This window comes from Perca flavescens, chromosome 5, assembly GCF_004354835.1.
Source record: "Perca flavescens isolate YP-PL-M2 chromosome 5, PFLA_1.0, whole genome shotgun sequence".
NCBI lineage: Eukaryota > Metazoa > Chordata > Actinopteri > Perciformes > Percidae > Perca > Perca flavescens.
Genome location: NC_041335.1, coordinates 11,433,912 through 11,455,455, shown reverse-complemented (window position 1 = coordinate 11,455,455; position 21,544 = coordinate 11,433,912). Strand labels below are relative to the sequence as shown.

Genomic DNA, 21,544 nt, shown 5'->3' with positions numbered 1-21,544 from the left:
TCAGCGTCATTTTTTTGTCTTTATTACATGATTTTTAACATCACGTTCACATTTGTATTATTTAACACTTCACTGTTTGGTGGATACACAAATACACAGAATACAATGCTTTGAAAATAAAGCAACAGAAGGAATAAGATAGACTGTGTGTGTGTGTGTGTGTGTGTGTGTGTGTGTGTGTGTGTGTGTGTGTGTGTGTGTGTGTGTGTGCGTGTGCGTGCGTGCGTGTGTGTGTGTGTGTGTGTGCACGTGCGTGCGTGCGTGTTTGTAACTGTGATTTACATGATTATTAATCAGTTTTTGCTAAGGATGGCTTTGAAGAATACCCAAACCTGAAAGTTGCTGTCAGTGTGACTGATATGGAGCCATCCTGCATTATGCAAACAACTAGATGAGAAAAGTGTTAAAGGAAAGGTTCACAATTTCCCATGTCTGTCAGTCAAACAGTTAGGTATATGTACATTGAAACAAGTTGCTTACTGTAATCATTCATCCTGTTCATGTGGACTACATTCCAAAGTTTATCTGAAGATAGTATGAGGCTTCAGCAGTCCAAATTAGACAAATCAAGTGGGTATCTTCCAAATTTATAGTCTTAGAACAAAATTCTCTCTTTTTGTTACTATCTCTCCACTGAACCTCAAGAAAACAGTCTGGAGAAACACAAAGGACATGTAGTAAAAAGACTAACTTTCCTCTTGATTTGATTAACACAGACTGCTGAAGCCTCATATTAGCTTCACATAAATGTTGGAATATATTTGTACATTTCATGGACTGTGGGTTTTGTTTCCCTTCTCTTACATTAGAAGCACATTAGGAAGGGATCTTATATAGATTATTTACTATAGCATACACCAGCGCATAAAAAAATAGTTGTGCTGCTTTACACCTAAAATAAAACCACCAGCAACCATGACAATAGCTACATTTGTAAAATGGTTGCTTCTTGGGCGTTTAAACCTAAATCCTAGCCAAATTAAGTCATTGAATTACGCGTTTACGAGTTGTCCGTGAAGGCGTCAGCATCAGAGCTCTGCCTGTCTGTTTGCGCATGCTCGCCGTGAGATATGAATAACTCTGGCAGCGCATGGGTAGAAAGGTGAGTAAGACAATAATATCTGAGCTCAGTGTCTAAAAACAAACAGCGTTTACAACACTAACGTGAGCTTTTAACTTCTACCGGTTCTAGAAAAGTAACAGGGACTAATTTGAATCGTTAAAAGGCACAGCGGGTTGCTAATAGTTTGTGACACAGTTGTTTTTTTTACTTTGTTGTGTTGACAGAAACTTCTTAATGTTGTCATCGATATTTTCTTCGAGTATGAAGCTTGTCACGTGTGAAGACAGTTTTTTCCATCAATGACATGGGATTTACCGGCACGAGGGAAGAGTCGTGGGACTGTACGTCTTTTTCAGTTGGAGAGTCAACCTCTTGATACTTGAACGCATTTATTTATTTTTTATTATCCATATCCATGGAGTCTGTTGGGAAGTTTGAGTTCAACAGGAAAGACCTGATTGGTCACGGTGCCTTTGCAGTTGTGTTCAAAGGCAGACATAAAGAGGTAAGTTTTACATCTGAGACAAATTTGTCTTGTCTTTGTCTCGTAATAAATGTAAGTCTGGTGTATTTTATATCCTGCTTTTATTTTACTTTTCAAGAAACGTGACTGGGTAGTTGCTGTGAAATGTATCAACAAGAAAAACTTGGCCAAATCTCAAACTCTGCTTGGTAAAGAAATCAAAATATTGAAGGTACTAAAGTTGACTTTTTATGTTGCCACACATCCTGTGTCAGTCTCTCTCTGTGTACCTTTTTTAACTCCATATATCTCCACCCCCCCCCCCCCCCCCCCACCTCCTCTAGGAACTCAAACATGAAAACATTGTCAGACTACTTGACTATCAGGTAAAGATGGTTTGTCTTCTCTTTTCCCCTCTCACACATCATCACAGACATAATGCTGAGTAACCACACAGCAATATGCAGGTGCAGTACTGGGGGACTTTGCTGCCACATGTTGCACATGTTGCAAATGTTGACATGTTGCCGCAAACATTGAGCGTCACCGGTCCATGTGATACAGACTTGGCTGTCGGACGTTGTAGTTTTTCATGGTTCTACTAGTGACCTCACTGACCTGAACGGGATCTCTAGTTTATATTAAATGGAAGTTTTCTTTCTTCAAACGCATTATTCTAAAAGACTGAAAACTAGGTCCAATTTATTAGCATGGTATTAATATTGTTTCACTGTGTGCCATAGACTAAATGAATATCCTTAAACTTTTAAAGAGGACACACACACACACACACACACATGGCACATGCAATTAACCATTTGCTTAGATGTGAGTTTTCCTCAGTGTGTGTGCTTTCCTCCTCTCACCTTACTGACACCTGGCAGACACCAGACTAGGGCGAGCTGATCTCTCACTATTCCTGACAGATGGCAGGGTGCAGCCGGTTAAACAATGGCTTAGAAAACACAGAGTCTTGAGTAGAGTCTCACAGCAGACAGGCACCAGCGTGCAGGACTAATGACTTTAGATGATACGTTTGAAGTCCGCAATGTGTTTATTTACCTGGCATCGGCACAGCCTGCTCCCTCTATTATCTGGTAAAGTGATACTTACTGCATAGTAATAGACAGGGTGTTATTAATACAGAAGTACACGTGGTAAACACTTCTTAGGTTTCTTTAATACACAGACTCTACTAGCTATAACTTCATATAAAAGACAAAGAAAAGAGGCAATTTGCTCCCCCACTCATTACTTCAATCACGTGGGACTGACACCCTAAACTTCTCACCTTTTTGCCCCAGCCCATGTCACCTCAAAACTCTGTGACTTGTTGAATCAGAGCGCCTAATTCGGGATGGGTCCTAAAAGATTCAGGGGGGGCTGGACAGGGCCGTGATGGGGTACAGTTTCAGGCCCTGAGTTAACTGTTGGCACTGGGCCCAGAATTTCTAGAAGCGCAGCTGATTACAGGCCAAAAAGGAGTCAACTCGGTGTAAGAATTGAGCTTGTGTCACTTGTTGCGCAACATGGGTACAGCTGCTATGACATTGATGGATTAATAATTCTCCATCTCCCTCTACATGAAATAAATGTGATTCGTGTTTTTCACACTTTCAATCCGATTCTTAACATAAGTTTATTCCAGTTACTGTGCTCTTTGAAAATAATAATAATAAGCATTTATCTGGTTTGATCAACAGGAAATGGGAGGATGTGTGTATCTCGTCATGGAGGTGAGTCGTGTTAGAAATTTGAATGCCTGGTCCGTGGAAATGAAAATGAAAAATCACATTCACTAACAAGGCAGCATTATCAATGCTTCTATTAAGACTCGTCTGTCTCAACGTTTCAGTACTGCAATGGAGGCGACCTGGCAGAGTACCTTCACTGTAAGTTTGCCTACATCCTGCAGCGCTTAATATAGCTCAGGTCTCACTACTGTAAAGTTTTCTGTTTGACCTGGAAAAAAAAAAAAAAAAGACGTTCACACTCCTCGGTGTTGAATTAGAGGATCAAATTTACAGTTTGTTATCTGTAAACATGTTTGGAGCAGCTTACTGTTGCACTGCTAGGTCAGTTTGGCTTTTAAGAGGCTTGGCTACGCTTTTTCAGTGAAATAATAGGATTTTGAGGAGGCAGAGCAGAACAACCATAGAATTCAGGTTTACGGTTCCAACAGGTCAGTGGGTAAATGATTACTAATACTCCCAAGTGCTTAACACAGATCAAATTAAACTAATTAATTAAACTACCCCTAAAGTTCCCCCCCCCCAAAGTTTTTCCATATAAATGATGTAGAAACCAGTACAAAATGAGTGGCCACAATAACTCCCAGCTTTTATTTTTCAGTTTTGTGATTTTTTTTTTTTTTTTTTTTTTTCTTTCTTTCTCAGAATGCAATAGGCTATACACTGAAAATGTCCCCTGCCTCAAGTTTCAAAACCTGCTCCAAAATATAATGACGCGGCTGAGGGCATGGGGTTGATTTTTCTCAGGCTGAATTTACCTCGCTGGTGTCTATTCAAATACTAATCTGGATCATTGGTCTAATTCTTTCACCTTGCCAGCGTCTCCTATTTTGTAGACTTGTTCATTCAGTGTCCCTGCCAAGGAGACATATCCAGCTATTTGCAGCACAACCCTCAGTCACTCTTGGCAAGGTTCACAGAGCACCCACATGACCTCACCCATCTGCCACTCACTTATCCCCTGTGCTCCGATGGAAAAACACTGCAGCTAGAAATACAGCTAGAAATACTGAATATACTGGGGGGGAGGGACATGTCTAGCATGTCCGATGGCCTTGACGTTAATATCCAAATGAAGCCCCCATCGTAAACAAAATTCTCTTCCACGAAGTGTGACAGCAGTGACACTGATGTGCTAAGAGTAGAGCATCTTCACCTTATATTATGTTGGAGTTTCTAGTGAGAGTGTAAAAACTCAAATTTTAAGTAAGATCAAGGACTGCAACTACCAATTATTTTCATTATAATTCATTTCTTGATTATTTTTTATAATTAGTCATTTCCATCAACAATTTCCCAAAACCAAAAGTGACGTCCTCAAATTGTTTGTATTGTCTGACTGAACAGTCCAAAATCCCAAAATATGTAGTTCAATATATAGAATACTAGAAAAAGCCGAAAATATTCACATTTGAGATGCTATACCGGCAGTAAACATTTGTGCTTATGGCACTTGAGCGGGCCAGCATGCTGGGATTAAATGCCGACAGTGTGTATCTACATACCATGCAATATGATAAAACTTCAGTTTACTGCCATGCTAACTTCCTCCTAGATTATCTTATGTATTTCATCCCTCTGACCCTCAGCTAAGGGCACGTTAAGTGAGGACACCATCCGAGTATTCCTGCAGCAGATCGGTCAGGCCATGAAGATCCTGCAGAGCAAAGGCATCCTCCACAGAGACCTCAAACCCCAGAACATCTTGCTCTGCCACCCAGAGGGGCGCAGGTCCAGCCCCATCAATACATGCCTTAAGATAGGTAATGACTTCACTTCGCAGAGTATTAACACTGCTTTCCGACCAAAAAAAGCGATCCGGCCGCTGGCCGGAGGGGTTGTGCGATGGTGGGAGTGTCACTGAAACGGCCCATTTGTGTGATGTCCTGTTGTGTTCTTTAGACCCCTGCACACCCACACATATACACACACACACACACACAGGCGTGTATGACCCTCACCTTATTTCTCTCACCCTCCAGCTGACTTTGGGTTCGCACGTCATCTCCAGACAAACACTATGGCGGCCACGCTGTGTGGCTCTCCTATGTACATGGTGAGTATTAAGGTCTCTTACTTTTATGCGCCAACAAGGTGTACTGTCACCGTGTCCCTAAGCTGTAAGCTGTGTTTGTCTGGACACAGGCTCCTGAGGTCATCATGTCCCAGAACTACGATGCCAAGGCTGATCTGTGGAGCATAGGTACTATTGTCTACCAGTGTCTGACTGGAAAGGCGCCATTTTATGTAAGTGGCACTTAAAAGCGCACACACACACACACACACACATATGCAGATACAAAAACTGTAACATCACTCTTTTTAGGTGTTTAGGTAAATTAATTTAGCAATTTGCCAACAAACGCTCCGGTCCTAGAAAGGGCAGACTCGTTATTGTCAACACAAAACTGAACGCGATGCATCCCTTTTACAGCACAGAGAAACAGGATCCACATTGCAACATTAAAAACCACCTGCCTGCTAGGTGACACTCTCCCTGTTCTCCAGTGTTAGTAGTTGGAAAATGCTGGAACAGCTTGACTACTTATTAGGAAAGCACCTTGTTTACAGATTGGGGGTGGGGGGGGGGGGCATGGAGGAAATGGCTGTGAGCCATTTCTCCCAACCCAAAGCAAATATTGCTTCACAGCCCTGGGTAGTACTTTCTCCTGTTTACGTGGCTGCTCAGATGACACTGTTGAACTGTTATTTGCCGAATGCAAGCTCAGTTGTGAAATATGTAAAGACACGTGCTAATGTTTTGTCTCGTTTTTGGTCCCTTCTTTGTCTGAAGTCCATTTATGTCCCCATATATGATCAGTTGAAGAAGAAGAAGCATTCTGTTTCATTGTTTTACCTTTTGTACCTATTGAGATTATTTATGTTCAGTTTCCTTGAATGCATTTTCCCTGAGAATGAGGGGGAAGATTGACTGCTATTTCTGTCAGGCAGGTCTGTTAGTTTAGATAATGCAAGGGTCAGTGCTAGGTTAGCTGCTGCTGCCGCTACTGCTGATGTTTACTTAGCTGGCTTAGCTGGCATCTCCAAGCATTCCACTTTGCCCTTGATGGGATCATCAAACACCCACACATTATTTATATTTGGATTATATGCTCTGTGGCATAACTATTTTTTTTTTATATATATATATATATTTGTAATGATGTAGCTTCCACTATCCACTATCATTTATTCAAATGCATGTTTGTAAGGATGCAGGTGCATTCATTTGCATATGTTTATTTGTGTGTGCATGTGAGCAGTCATTTTCAAGTGTAACTTGTGTGTGTGTGTGTGTGTGTGTGTGTGTGTGTGTGTGTGTGTGTGTGTGTGTGTGTGTGTGTGTGTGTGTGTGTGTGTGTGTGTGTGTGTGTGTGTGTGTGTGTGTGTGTGTGTGTGTGTGTGTGTGTGTGTGTGTGTGTGTGTGTGTGTGTGTGTGTGTGTAGGCCAGCACCCCGCAAGAGCTCCGTTTGTTTTATGAAAGCAACAGGACCCTCCTACCCAGGTTAGTGGATGTCCCCACGCCAACACACTTCTATACTGTACACACACAATACGCACAGGAACATGATAGGAGGAGGGTGTAAACAGTGTGTTTACAGGGAGAATGTGAATGCTGTTTGGAGTGCACACAGACCAGAGCAAGAGCACACGCAGACACATGTACACACATATGGGTAATTAGCACTCAATAAAACCCATACCACCACTCAAAATAGTCCGTTTGACGGCTGATCATCGAGAACTTTCTCTATCAGCCACACGCACACAGTTGATATTTAAAAAATCTAACAAATGTATGATGCTAAATCAAGTGTCCTGCCTATGATATACAGGTATGTCTCTACATGAGGTGCTGCCCATGCGCAACGTGAAACTCTTATTTATCTGACATGATATAATTTGACAAATGCCCTTACAATCAGTTCTCCTGGCTATTTAAAGTCATTTTGAACACTGAAAACCTCATGCTCAGAACTTGGACCTGGAAAGGGTTGAAAGGGATTTATGAATTGTTCTCCCACTGTTTTTATGATGTACTTGGCCAGCCTGTGTTTGTTTTGTAGCCATGCTTGTCTTTTGCAGTGATAAAGCCACTTGATAAGACTCAGTGTAAGGAGGCATGTTTGTTGTTTTCTTGTCATTCTATATATAACCTGCTTCAAGCTGCCAGCTAGTGACCTGCACAGCACAACATTTTCCACATGACATTGACATAATGCATTCCCTAGCCCCTTACCTTAACCTTAACCATCACAACTAAATGCCTAACCTTAACCCTTACCCTAACCTAATTCTATCCCTAATCCTAAAATCAAGTCTTAACCCTCAAACAGCCCTTTAAACTTGTGGGGTCCAGCATTTTGGCCCCATAAAGCTGTCGGGACCCCACAAGTATACTGGACTCCCGTTTTTTGGACTCCAAGAATATAGTTAAACAAGCACACACACACACACACACACACACACACACACACACACACACACACACACACACACACACACACACACACACACACACACACACACACACTGTCTGTGTCATGATAGCCTGAGAGGTTTTGCAGTGAAGCTGCAAATTAGATGAAAAATTCACTCATTTTTTGTGAGCTTATGAAACACAAGTGACCTAAATATTATGTATTTTAGGACCACATATATCATGCAAAACCAGTGAACACACTGGAACAGCAAGTTAAAAAATATGAATATAATAATAAATAAATATGAGAAAATAACCCACTTAATGGTTTTCCCCTCTTTTCCCAGCATCCCAAAGGAGACTTCTAGCAACCTAAGACACCTGCTGTTGGGGCTGCTGCAGAGAAACCACAAAGAACGGATCGGCTTTGGTAAGCCTCTGCCTTTTAACATTCAGAACTGCTTTTCCTAATTTCATTTTTAAAAAGCCTCTCTTACATATAAGTATTTGCATTTGCAGATGAGTTTTTTCACCATCCTTTCTTGGAGACGAGCTCACCCACAAAGAAATGTAAGGACTGTATCTTATTTGTTGCTGTACAGCTTAGAATAAATAAAGGTGCTGTAGCCGGGGTCTTAATGCAAGCACATTTATGTTTGTGTTATGTATGTTTTCTTGACAGGCTCTCCAGCTACTGTGCTCCCCTACCCCAGTTCAGGCTCGGTCAGCTCCTCTAGCAGCTCCTCCACATCCCATCTGGCCTCTCCTCAAGTGTGTTCACCTCTCTTTAGTAGTTTTATAAAACAAAATCACTTGGTCAATGATGGACAGTGTCTTACTTCTTTGTTACGAAAACAATAAAAATAAATACACAAAAAAAATGATGGAAAGTGTCTTTTTAAATAAAAACAGTAAGCTCATAGTGTATTAGTTTTCTTGTAATCCATCATAGTTATATATCTTTATTTTACACTCTCTTAGCATTCCGATGGAGAAATGCACCGACTTCCGCCCAAAGCGCAGTATTCCCCTACACAGGACACCCCCGGCTTCCTGCTGAAAGATATAGCCAATCAAGACCTTAGGAACACCTCATCTTACACAGAGGACTATGTCATGGTGCCTGCCCAGTTTCTAAGTAAGCCATGTAAACCTCACTCTATAGATATCTGTACTTATTTTTTATTGTGCAGGTTTTTCTTCACATCAGCAAAAGGAGTCTGACTATTTCTATTTCATTTCTTTGTAGGCGAGTGCACATGTGAACTGGAAGTTGGGTCACCCATTGAGAGTTGCCTGATATACAGTGGGTGAGTAGTGCACAATATCTTGTAAGTTAATCAGTGCCATCATTTTCTGAGAATATGATTGAATATGATGCTTTTTTTGATATATACAAAAACACAGATTTGTTTATAAATATTTTGCAAAAGTAATGTTATTAAATATTGTTCAATGTGCAGACAGAGCTAACAAATATCATTTTTAAGGAGCTCACTATTGGCTGAGAGAGGTCCCAGAAATGCAGGAAAGACACCTCCACCCTCGCCGCTGCTACACTCTCCCTCCAAGCCTGTTAGGTAAGAGAATGCCAGGCAGGTTCAGATTTTGGTTGGTAAAAGATGTTCTGAGATAGATGAGTAAGTTGTGTGTGAGCTTAAACCTATCTGTATTCATTTTATGTCCAATATGAGAAAGTATGGGTTGAGAACATGTGCTTTTACTTTTTGTGAATTCCACTGTTATTTTTAATTGATTTATTAAAAAAAATGACATTCCTTTTGTGTCTAATTCCTTTGCTTCCTCTTTCATACATGCAGCAAGCCTGTTGAAATTGTTCGTAAATGCAGCCCCTCGGTGCCCATTCCTGTCCCAACTCAAATCCAAAACTACCAGCGTATTGAACAGAACCTGCAACCTGTCGGCATGCATGGCTCCACCAGGCATGTGCAGCCGCTTGGCTGTCTTATCTCTTCCCCCACCCCACCTCAGTGTCTTGTTATTACCCATTCTCTTCTGTCTTTTTCTAACTATACCTCATGTCATACAGGGTCACACTCTGCTGTGCTAGCAGCAGCTCCCCACAATGTGGAGGCTGTAGAGCTCCAAGTCCAGGATTTGTCCTCAACTCTCCAGGGGTTGGAGGAGCCCGACCACTACAGTCCTCCCCACTAGGTAGTCACCTCAATCAGCTTTTGTTTCACCTATTTAGGGAGTGTTTGTTAAGCAGAGCTCTTCTACAGCAACTCTCTAGGTCACACTCCTGTAGCTTAACACACTCCGTGGAAATTTGTCCGTGCAATGTCACTTGTGGTTGGCCACCAGAGCCATTTGGGTGTTAACAAAAATTACACCATCTGAAACACGTCACGTACAGTACATTCCCGGAGTTGTTTTGTGGTGATGTGTTGCGATTTGATTTTCTCTGTACCCATATTCCCCTCTGCCTGACTCACGGTTTAATGGTTTAATCTTTTATAATACTCTGCACTCTAGTGGGAATGACCCCAAAGACCTCAGAGCAGATTCTCCCTCTCAGCACAAGAACTGGACTGCTCACTGGCTCTCCTGACATGCAGGACACCTCCAGTCCCAAGGTCAGCATCTAAAACATCTAAATTAATACACACCATCATGTGCGTTTCTTTCTCAACGCACACAACATATTAGCTGGTGCAATTTTGTTTCGCCTCGCTTCAAAACAGCAAAAGTGACTTTCTATGAGAGCAAAGGCTTTATCTACAAGCAGCTCACACAGCAGAATCAAATTGATCGCCTAATTGTACAGTATACATGCTAGTATTTAAATTATGTTTTCAAAACTGTCATTTCCTTTTAAACAGGGGGTTCATTCAAGAATGCCAAACCGAATCAGGACAGTCCTAGACCTGCAATCCCTTGACCCATGTCCTGCTACCCAGACCCAACTCAGCAGGAAATCAGCCAATAGCAGTGGGCCTTTTAAAAGGTCTGACCAGTTTATTATTAATATATTATTATGAATATAACAATATAATCTGCAAAATCATATGACAGTGGAATGAAATGTGAATTTGTATGTGTGTATTTCACTAATCCACATCTATTTAAGACTTCATTCATATAAAAATGTGCCATCTGGCACCTAGAGATGTCACACGGTATAAAAGATACTGTACGCTGTCTGATAAATTATTTAATGCTCTCAATGGTGTCTGTGGCTGTATTAAATGTCCAGATCACTGAGTGCAGGCAAGCTGTCTGACATGCTACTGAAGGCGGCCTTTGGAGCTCACCTTTTTGAAGAGGGAAGCGACGAGAGCCTCAACTGTGAGAAAAGCATGGATATAGCAGGTAGCATTGGAACAAATAGGACCAATTTTCTACTGATACTCTCTTTGTTCACCAGTATTTAAGACTTTGTAGCTGTTGTTGTAGTTTAGAAAAGATGGGTACACATTTTACAGCCACATTTTTGAATTACCCTTTAAAGTCATGCAAAGGGAATGCTTTATGTATTATGTAATAGTGAAATCAATACCTATTGTGAAATAAACACACACATCATTAGCAGGCAAGGTGAAGTTACAAAGTGCATATTTTGAAGCTTCTACTGCTATGACATGTCATTTACTCGGCTGCAGTTCAGCTGCACACTTCCCATGGACATCTTATCACCCATTTGACCTAAACTCTTATTTTCTCCTACAGCCCCACCTACTGGTTGTCATAGAGGCTTTCAATACGCCGACAGCCCACCTCCTACGATTTTCACTATGGGTTCTCTGTCCAGAGGAGACACTCCTCCTGATACCACAAGGATGTTCTCAGGTAGATGTTCTAACGTGAATATTGACTTACTGTCGAGTGCAGTATTTTAGCTTGTGTTGTAGAAGGTTTGTGAGAAGTCCCTTAATTAAGTACATTTTTGAGTGATCAAATGAGGCTGTATTTTTTGTATTATGAACTGCTTTCTCCGGTTTAGAGTTAATTTCCACCACTTGTGCAAATTAAGTAAATTCAGTTTTCCAATTAACATAATCTAAAGCAAAACACGAGCACTGAGAGCCCCTTGTTAACCAGGTAAAATTTGAGGTAAACGGGCGCCTGGGTAGCTCACTTGGTGGAGCGCGCGCCCATATGTAGAGGTTTGCTCCTCTGCAAATAAATGAGGGCCTAAAATGCCCCCAAATTTTTTTGAACATTGGGCAGGTAAAAGAACACACTGTGATTGTTTACATTCAAGCTTTGAAATCAAAATAATAATAAAACAACACATAAAAAAGAGCCACCTTGTTATTGTAAACCTAAAACGTGTCATCAGTTACTCCCATGCGCTCTTCATTACCCGTATTTCCGCTGTTCAGGGTTCAGCTGTATTTGTTGTTGTCTGAAATGCAGGCTCCCCCAGCTACATTAACTCAGCTTGGCTACTGAACAGTCGCCTTCTCCGGGAAGGAAGCCGTAGAAACAGTGAGACTGAAGCCATGGACGCGACTCCACACAGCAGTCTGGTCTTTCACCCTCCAGAGCTCCCAGAAGATACACTGATGGAGGTACAGACGAATACTATGAGACGATACTGTGAGGTGAACCCTCCAGGTTGTTTTGAAGTTACAGTATTAATGTACATTTGAAAGATGCAAATTTAGATTTCACATTAACAGTTTCGGTAGTCACAGTATGTGTTCCTTTCACAGCCGGCTCACACAGATGCTCTGAGTGACCTGCGATTCACTTTGGCTTTTGTCCTCTGTGTCATGGAATTGGCTTCTTCCAAGGACTCGGCGCTGGATGCCATCGGCAGTCCTGATGTTTCTTTTCTAGAGCAGAGCTTGGTGACGGATCAGATCAGCCTCCTGAGTAAAGAATGGAGGTGAGAGGTTTTGTACATTTTCTGTATGTATATATGTTGATATACAGTAGCTTCCTTCCTTCACAAATCTGCTTGGGAATGACTGGTGTTTCTTATGTGCATATTCCAGCTATGCAGAGCAGTTAGTGTTGTACATGAAAGCTGAAGAGTTTCTGTCATCAGCACTGCACAATGCTAAAGAGACTATCAGACAAGGCCGACTTCTCCCCTCTGCTACAGTCAAACAAGGTGAGACCAGTGACCTCTGGTTCTGAGTACTAAGCACTCTGCTTTTGTACACTTGAAAGGTGCCTGTTAAATGTTTGTAGTCCTTCAGGAAGAACAAGAGCTTTTGGGTGTTCTAGTCTAAAAAGAGAGCAGTGATCCATCTAGGTGGTCTAACTGAGTGAGAATTAGCATTCCATGTTAAAGCGTGATGACAAGGGTCAGTTTATCTCTGAATAATGAAATGTATTTGCATACTTTTGTGCAGTGCTCAGGAAGCTGAATGAATTGTACAAGAGCTGTGTGACGTACTGTCGCACCCTCAACCATCGCCTGCAGACCTTCTTGCTTGACAAACAGAAGCTTATGGACCGTTTCAATGGACTTACAGCAGAGAAGCTCATCTACAGCCACACGGTGCACATGGTGAGCTCACCTCAGAGCAGGGGATGTTGATATTCACTTAAAATCAGGTTCTATCCAGCATATATATCCAGTATGCATCTGTATCTTAGCCCTTAATGTGTGTGTATGTGTTCTTACTGCATTCAGGTACAGTGTGCTGCTCTAGATGAGATGTTCCACTATGGCACAGCATCAGTCCAGCGCTACCACAAAGCCCTTTTGCTGATGGAGGGTCTGTCCCGGATCATCACAGAGCAGAAGGACATTGACAGCATCGATAAATGTATGTGGCAGCACTGTTGACACACAAACCACAAGATAGTAGTTTAATATGCTAGAATCAGACCACATATGAATTCCTCTTGTAATCTTGCCTAGGTCTTGATGAGATTTTATTCTAATCTTAATTTATTTCTGTTCTCAGGTAAGCAGTGTATTGAGCGACGCCTTTCTGCTCTGCAGAGTTAAAAGTAGCAATGAGCTCTACAAATGCATTATCTTGCCTCATCCGTCTGCCCTCAGTGTAGATGGAGCATCCTAGACTGTCAATACACACTAGCACTTTGATCTGTCTTAAGGAAAACGACCACTGGAGCATTTGCTCTTATCCCAAACGCCAGTCTGGAATCTTTACATAAATGCACAGAAAAGAAAAGTCCTGTTTTGGACAAGTTCTTGAAGATGTTGAAATGTCATGATTGTTTGAATACTTGGATCAGGTAAATTGTTATAAGTATTTGTTTTGTTTTTTTGTTACAGACTGTATATAATGATGCGTTGTTTTGTGTTTTGCACATAGAATAATCAGATAAATAATAATTGATTTTAAAAATGTTGTACTTGAAACAATGATTATTTAGTTGTTCTTATACTCTGTATTTAAAGCGTTGGTGTTATGTGTTCTGTAAAAGTCTGGATATTTTGAATGAGATGACCAAATGTGTAGCAGTAATAGTAAATGTGCCTGTTTTTTTGTTTAGTTTTTTACATTTTTCATCACAGCAGAGTAGTGGATGTAAAGGTAATGAAAGTATGTTTGACCTTATACAATATAAGTCCTATCGACTTACATCATAGGCTGCACTGCAATAAGTATATTTTGACATTTGAATGGGATTTTAGTTAAACAACAACTGATCCAACAATGCCCTCCGTCAGGTGGTGATGTACTCAGTCATGAGATACTTAGTGTTATTAACTGCATGCCACATTGCTAATGTTTATCTAATGTTTGCACATTAGTTTGTATTTTCCCCCACCTGTTTGCATTAATGTAAAAAGATTAATTTGTGAATGAATTTGTACATGATTTTGCCTGATAGTACACTAGTTTATTTAAATGACTTATTAAAAATTTTGTGAAAATGTAAGTATTAAAACGAAAGTTTGTTAGAATTGATCAAATTGCCTTTTCTACTAGTATTTTATGACTGCCAGTCAAATTTGCCAAAATGAATTGTTACACACTGTGTGATGAAAATAAATATTTATTGTTAAAAGTATGAATTCTCTGTTCTGTTGTACTTTGCATGCTAATGCTTAATCAGTATGTTTTGTTTGCCACAATATTTGACTTAAATTACAATTTTGACCGTTACAATTACACTTTTTCCTGAATTCCAAGCTCCAAATAGTTTCTTTAATTTGTGCGTTAATCACTTTCTAAGGACTAAATACAAAAAATAGGCCTCTTGACTTAAATATTTTTTATTAAAATTTTTTTAACCATAGATGTATTAAGAGATCGTTTCATGGTTTAACCACTTCCTGGAGACAGATCGACATCCGGGTTACACAAAAGGTTGCTGCGGTCGCCATGTTGCTGAATGAAATTAGCTTCAAAACATTGAGTAGCCGCTAGCAATATCGATATTTTATTTTTTCGCGGAATAAGATTTGTTACAGCATGTGCTTTATTGTAAATATGACTTAGGATTTATGAAACTACTGCAGAAGCCCCATTCCCTGTAAGTAACACCGTTGAGGTGATAAAATGTATTTATTCATTGGCAGTTGGCCTGCTAGCAATAACAAGCTAACATCGTTAGCATTGGCTAGCACACGTCCCGTAGCAAGGGTCATTCTAATAGCTGAAATGGCACAGACAGCATTATTCTAGCTAGATATTACAGTTTAATATTTAAAATATACATTGTGTTTATTTATCACCCAACTCTTAGTCTCTATGTAATTATTTTGACAATTGCGTGGGTTTATGTCTCATTGCACTGCTACTAACTAGCTAGCGTTAGCTAGCAATGTTACGCCCCGGACCGAGCTGGTGGAGCTAACGTAAACATCGTAATAAACAATGACAATTAAAACCAGTATCAAGTAAATACTGTTATATGTAGCCAGCTAGCTACTTTTTGTTGTAAATATAGTGCCGTTATTACGGTGTTAAAACGAGTGGTATACAACAAACTCGAGTTTCTTTGCGCTGTAATTTACATTAACAATACAAGTCACCAGAAACGTTATATTACCTTTGTTTAATATGCAAGTTTGCTTTGGCTGATTCACAGCGGTAAACAAGATCAACCATCGTTTTCATTACAGGACAATCTATATCTGGCGATATATAACCTTATATTTTAGTCTGGTGCTCGCTTACGTGCACACCGGTGTAAAGATGGGGTGTAGCTGTATCACCTTAAAGATTTATCTTAATGTTAAAACATCTTAATATAAAACGTTAAGTGCTTACAAGGTGTATGTTCTAGTCCTAAATATAACATCCCTTCCTTACTTTGCTTTTAACAGGCCCCCGCTGTAACGTTATAATAATGGGTGATGATGCGCCAGCTGTCAAGCATGAAGTGTAGTGCCCACCATTTGTTTGTTTATATCTACATTACTTAGTGTAAATACATGTGGAGCTTTTCATGTGTATGTATTTAAGATTGTTTAGGTATAACAGTTTAATACAATAAGTGGGTGATGTGGAGAAAATCCTCTGTCATGATGGGTGTCCTTTTATATCAAGATATTGATGATTGAGTTCATTTTCTGTTGAATACATTGAGAAATAGTTTGTATATATAATAAGACCAGAAAATTGGTTTTAGATTAATCCTGTATAGACTACCTATCAAATTAAGCAACAGCACAATCATCATTAGCATCATCACAATGGTGTAAAAATCAATCATCACTGATGCGCATTAAGTTGCAACACTGTACATCCAGAGATATTAAAGGTTTTGCTTGGGTATAAACAATATGGCATAATCTCTTGACAGTTCACATATGCATATTGTCTGTATGTTTTATAGAGAACCTTATTTAAAATACAATTCTTTAATATGTTTAAAATCTGGGACCATGTTGGGTGACCTACCAGAAAAAGCCTTCTGTCGGTCTTCTTTTTGGGGCACGTTCAATAGGTAAAAGTCACTTAATTGTTGTGCTTTGCTGTGCCCTTTCTATAGATTATTGTGTTTAGACATAGTAACAGTGTCACGCAATGCACCATGGAAGTGGATCACAGAATATGCAACGACAACTTCAGAGATCCAAGTCTGTCAGTGGGGCTGAAGCAGAGGAGCAGCAGCAGCCCACCACCATGGCAGTCACACAGCAGCAAGCTACAGTTAACCACCCTCAATCTCCTGTGACCACATTTTCTTCTGCTCCCAGCCCTTCAGCTCCCCAGTCGCCCAATTATCAGATAATCATGAGTCGTAGCCCAGTCACTGGCCAGAATATGAACATCACATTACAAAATGTGGGGCAGATGGTGACTGGTAACCAGCAACTCACCCTAACCCCACTTCCCATCCAGAACCCAGCATCCCCTGGGTTCCAGCATACTACGTCTCAGTGGAGGTTTGAGCATGCTCCATCCTCCTACATTCAGGTCACCTCACCTGTGCCCCAGCCCTTGCAGCCCCAAAGTCCCACCCAGCACAGCCCAGTCCCTCTGCAAGGTGTGACAAGGCCAGGAGCACCTGCAACAGCATTGGGTGTGTGTGGACAGAGTCCAACACGATTTGTTGAAGCTGGTATGTTAGTGCGACAAATCAGTTTAGGCAGTCCATCGGGAAGTGGCCACTTTGTTTACCAGGAAGGGACTGGACTAGCCCAGATTGCCCAAGCCACACCTGGTCAGATACAGCTGGCCTCTCCAGGAACACCAGGCTCTGTGAGGGAACGCCGGCTCTCTCAACCTCACTCACAGACCGGAGGCACCATCCACCACCTCGGACCTCAAAGTCCTGTGGCCAGCGGTACTGCTCTCCCCACTTTAGGCAGTCCTGGTCACATCACCACTTCCAACCTACCTCCACAGATCAGCAGTATCATTCAAGGACAGCTGGCACGCCCTATGATATTTGAGAAGACGTCGCAGGGTGTGGTTGCTGGAGTAGGAACCACAGCCACGGCATCATTCAGTATACCCTCCTCCATTCCACCGTCTAGCCCATCCCTCACCAGTCCAACCCAAGGGATCCCCAACAATCCTCTTGCACCCACCAGCATGTCTGTAGCGACTATAAAGAAGCAGGCTCCCAAGAAGTTAGAGGAAATTGCTCCTTCTACTCCAGAGATTGCCCATCTGAGAAAACTGTGCCTGGAGCACAACACCAAGAAGATGGAGAACCTGAAAGAAGTGTTCAAAGAATACCTTATCGAGCTTTTCTTTCTGCAGCACCTCCAAGGTAACATGATGGACTATGTAGCTTTTAAGAAGAAGCCCTGTGTTCCTTTGTATACTTATTTGAGACAGAATGACTTGGACCTTGAAGATGAAGAGGAAGAAGAAGAACAGTCTGAGGTCATTAATGATGAGGTATAACTTTGGATCAAGTAGAAAATTTACAATTACAAAATTGTACGTTCTTTCATTTCATCTAATGAATATTGTTCATCTCTTAAATCTGTGTCTTTCAGGTAAAGGTTGTTACTGGAAAGGATGGCCAAGCAGTGACACCAGTTGCCATAGCAACACAGCTTCCTCCCAATGTTTCTGCAGCTTTTTCTGTCCAGCAGCAGTTTCAGGTAATAGATGCACGCTTGTTCAAGCACTTATTACAATGAAATGATCTATTGTTTATTTCTTAAATTCTATTGAGTATCTTTATTGCTAATCCCTCACTAATTCCTTGAGTTTTCCTTTTTGCAGGGACACCAAGGGGCTGTTGCTGGCACAATTACAAACCCTGGAGACATGGATGCCTTTAAGAGGCAACAGGCTATGGTGCAAGCAGGTAGGGCAAGGATCGTAGACTCCTGTCTCTCCTATGTTGCTTTGTTTCCTCCCTGTTTGCTTTATTTTCTGTTTGTTTTCTTTTCTCCCTCTAATTGCTTCTGCTTTTAGATATTTGGCATCCTCTACTAGCGCTTTGTGTTGAAGTCTTAACCCAAGGAAGGAGAGGTGACCTGTAAGGTCTTCCGAAGGTCATTGCTCTGTGCCGAGTGCTTTTTTTTGCGTTATGAGGGTATTGTGTGTTTTAAATCCCAGATCAGGCTAAGAGGTCCCGGATTGACGTTGGTCGCCATGGGCTGATTTTCCAGCATCCTGGTGTAGCTCTAGGATCACCTGGCGTTCCACTCCAGCAGCTTATGCCAACTGCGCAAGGTAGGAGTGCTACTACCAGGCCGTTCTGTGTTCTGTTCGATGCTGCTGGACGTATCCCCTTCCTCAAACTAAGGAGATTTAAAAAAAGAAAAAAAAAAAAGAATCACAACATCCATCTTCTACAAACAAACTTCAAGCAGCATCAACAAACTTCTTCATCCATCTGCTGGATTTCTCAGCAGTCCACATGAAGTTAAGGCATAGCTGTACCAACACCAGCTCTCTCTCTGTCAGGATAAATGGGGAAGAAGACAATCCAAGTCTGAAGAAGAGTACCCACTCAATGGGAAGATGCCATGTCTTATGATTTTCCTTTTTTGTTTTAACTATTGATCACCCGTTGTTATCCATCTCTTTGTTCCTGTTAGTCATCTTTATTTGGACAGACCTTCCCGTGCTGATGGATTTTCATCTTATTTGGAGGTGGATCACAGAAAGTGGGAACCCTGTGGCAATACATTCACTTTCCAATGGGTTTCCATGTCATGCTTCCTTTTGGTTTCCCATTGTCATTCCTTCACAAATCTTTTTCTCTCCGATTGTCCGTCCTTGCATCATCAACAGGGATACAAAGTCATCAATCTTAAATTCATTCTTTACATCGTCAAGAGTGTCTTTATTTATCTCATGTTCACATTTAGTTAATTTCCTTCCATGTTATTTCATGGCATTTTATTCTGACTTGGCTTCTTTCCCTCAGTCTAAGTAGGAGGGGGATCATGTGGAGGAGTTGCATTCACGGATCAGGTTTTTGCGATTGTGGTGTTATGGGTGTGTCAGGGCCAGGTGTTGATGGCGTCTAGGCAAGGTGGTGTGACGTGCAGGGAGGTAAGGCAGGTGCTGCTTTAGTGTGCACAGCTCCGCTCAGGCCTGCTGTCTGCAAGACCCTATGTGTGTCTTTTTGCTCACCTCTGTGCTTTGTCGCTATGTGAGGCATCCAGATGCCTTGGTTACGGCTAAAATGACATCGCTTCATGCATGCCAATCATATGGTGTTTTTGTGAGTGTCCGCTCTTTTGTTTCCCTTTCTTCTCCCTGTCTCTTTATTATCAGATTATTATTCCTTTTGTAACTTTTCTATTCTTCCTCTCTAAAAACTTCTTATTGCATGTATAATTTTTGATGTTTTTAACCATATTCTCAACATTTGAAATGCAATATTGTGGTTTTGCATTAATCAAAGTAGTATTTTATTTGAGAGACATGTAGATTCTCACATTGATTTCATTTATCTGTAATCATTTTGCTGTATGACTCATTAGTTTCCGCTCTGACCATCAGGAAGTACTACACTACTGTTTATTCATACGATTCAGTACATCTAGTTCAAGGTTCTGAGGAGCTCTCATAGCTGAAGCTCAAACTGTCATTTAAAATGTGAAACTACTCAGTAGCTTAAAAATATATAACTTGATATATATTGCTATATATATATTCTCTCAAATATATATTGAGGGAAAGCTACCACTTAATGGCATTTAAAAGCTTTTTATTCAAGCAAGACATTTACAAAACACTTCACCTAAGATGCCAAGATTGTCGACTTGAGTTTTACCATCTTTCTTTGTGTGCTTTCTATACCACCCCTTTCTTTGTCCTAATTTGGTTACCATGTGTACAGGCGGGATGCCGCCTACTCCTCAAGCGGTCCAGATTGCAGGACAGAAGCAGAACCAGCAACAATACGACCCATCCAAAGGACCTCCAGTGCAGAATGCAGCCAGCTTGCACACCCCTCCTCCCCAGCTGCCAGGCAGGTTGCCCCAAGGTGCCCTTCCTATGGCAGGCCTGTCCATGACACACTCTCAGCAGGCACAGTTAGTGGAGAACACAGCTCAGTCTGGTGGTCAGCTCCAGGCACAGGTGAAGGTGCAGGCAGTTGGGCCTGTCCTGGCCACAGTAAACCCACACACACAGCTCCAGGCCCAACTGCAGCAGCAGTTGCAGCCAGGCCTTCATCTCCAGTTGCAGCCCCAGCCGCAACAATCCCAGGCCATAATGCCGTCAGGACAAGTGGTCAGTCTGCCTTAAACCATGCAAATTAAGTTTTCATGTATGTTTTTGACTAAATGATGAGACTGCAAATTGCCCTATTAAGAAATTGTTTTCTCCCTTCATTATAGACTGTGGCACTTGCTCGCCCTGGTACAGAATCAAACCAGCCAGTTCAGAGGATTATGACCAACTCAATATCCATGGCATCCTTGTCTCCTGCTCCCAATTCTGTTCCAACGCCCCATACTGCAAGTCCGCTCCGCCCCCTTGGCCTCAACATCAACCCAAGCACCCAATCCAAACTGACTGGCACCAATGGCATATCCACAGTCAAAATTGGTGGCTTTGGTCAAAGTGCGAGCATGCAGTCCTCACAGGAGGGTTCTCAAGATAAGCAAGTTGAGCAGGCCAAACTGGTGAGTTCCCTTAGCACAGTGGTTCCCAAACTTTTTCTGCCAGGCCTCCCTCTGTTTACACTTATTGCTAGTAGTTTTGTTTTCATGTTTTTTTTTTTTTTTTTTTTTTTTTGTGTAAACATCTGTTTGCCATGTCAATAAAGCCCCTTTGAATTAAATTGAGGTCATGTTTCTCCGTGAAAGGGTGAGAGATAAAGCGGGAGAGATGCGCAACAATCAGCAGTTTTTCTGCAAAGGTCAACGAGGCACAATGCGATTCGACTGGGAGATTGTCAGTCGGCTCCTTAGATCAAATTGTGTTCACCGCTACGTATTTTCTTTTTCTTTTTTTTTTTTTCTTTGTTTTGATAGTTGTGTTTGCTGTTATTACAGTATGTATAATTTTAAC

The 21,544-nt window shown here is 41.3% G+C and overlaps 2 protein-coding genes across 6 annotated transcripts in view; both read left to right on the top strand.

Annotated features, from left to right (window-relative positions):
* The first annotated feature begins 1,057 nt into the window (after nt 1–1,057).
* On the top strand, nt 1,058–14,574 carry ulk1a (unc-51 like autophagy activating kinase 1a). Its single transcript, XM_028579385.1, has 28 exons — nt 1,058–1,102; nt 1,288–1,568; nt 1,666–1,758; nt 1,871–1,912; nt 3,230–3,262; nt 3,382–3,418; nt 4,867–5,040; nt 5,260–5,333; nt 5,423–5,524; nt 6,724–6,782; nt 8,048–8,130; nt 8,220–8,270; nt 8,383–8,471; nt 8,682–8,838; nt 8,950–9,010; nt 9,191–9,280; nt 9,521–9,643; nt 9,751–9,875; nt 10,197–10,297; nt 10,544–10,668; nt 10,918–11,033; nt 11,391–11,510; nt 12,081–12,235; nt 12,380–12,555; nt 12,665–12,783; nt 13,028–13,185; nt 13,312–13,447; nt 13,589–14,574. The coding sequence occupies exons 2-28, from the start codon at nt 1,479–1,481 to the stop codon at nt 13,630–13,632; spliced, it is 2,733 nt and encodes a 910-aa protein (XP_028435186.1). The 5' UTR covers nt 1,058–1,102; nt 1,288–1,478; the 3' UTR covers nt 13,633–14,574.
* A 373-nt stretch (nt 14,575–14,947) lies between these two features.
* ep400 (E1A binding protein p400) overlaps nt 14,948–21,544 on the top strand; it is a 32,345-nt gene continuing 25,748 nt past the window's right edge. For all 5 annotated transcript variants that reach the window (XM_028579382.1, XM_028579383.1, XM_028579380.1 and 2 more), the window contains exons 1-6: nt 14,948–15,131; nt 16,596–17,956; nt 18,058–18,165; nt 18,290–18,374; nt 20,367–20,761; nt 20,869–21,156. In XM_028579382.1, coding sequence (XP_028435183.1) covers nt 16,631–17,956; nt 18,058–18,165; nt 18,290–18,374; nt 20,367–20,761; nt 20,869–21,156 — 2,202 coding nt within the window. In that variant the 5' untranslated portion in view covers nt 14,948–15,131; nt 16,596–16,630. The remainder of the gene's footprint in view (nt 15,132–16,595; nt 17,957–18,057; nt 18,166–18,289; nt 18,375–20,366; nt 20,762–20,868; nt 21,157–21,544) is intronic.

What these genes read in the sequence shown, in the direction of transcription:
- ulk1a (XM_028579385.1), top strand. Translation starts at nt 1,479, where the DNA reads ATGGAGTCTGTTGGGAAGTTTGAGTTCAACAGGAAAGACCTGATTGGT. An exon ending in AACAGGACCCTCCTACCCAG is followed by an intron (nt 6,783 to 8,047) that starts GTTAGTGGATGT and finishes CTCTTTTCCCAG; the next exon opens with CATCCCAAAGGAGACTTCTA. An exon ending in AGCAGTGGGCCTTTTAAAAG is followed by an intron (nt 10,669 to 10,917) that starts GTCTGACCAGTT and finishes TTAAATGTCCAG; the next exon opens with ATCACTGAGTGCAGGCAAGC.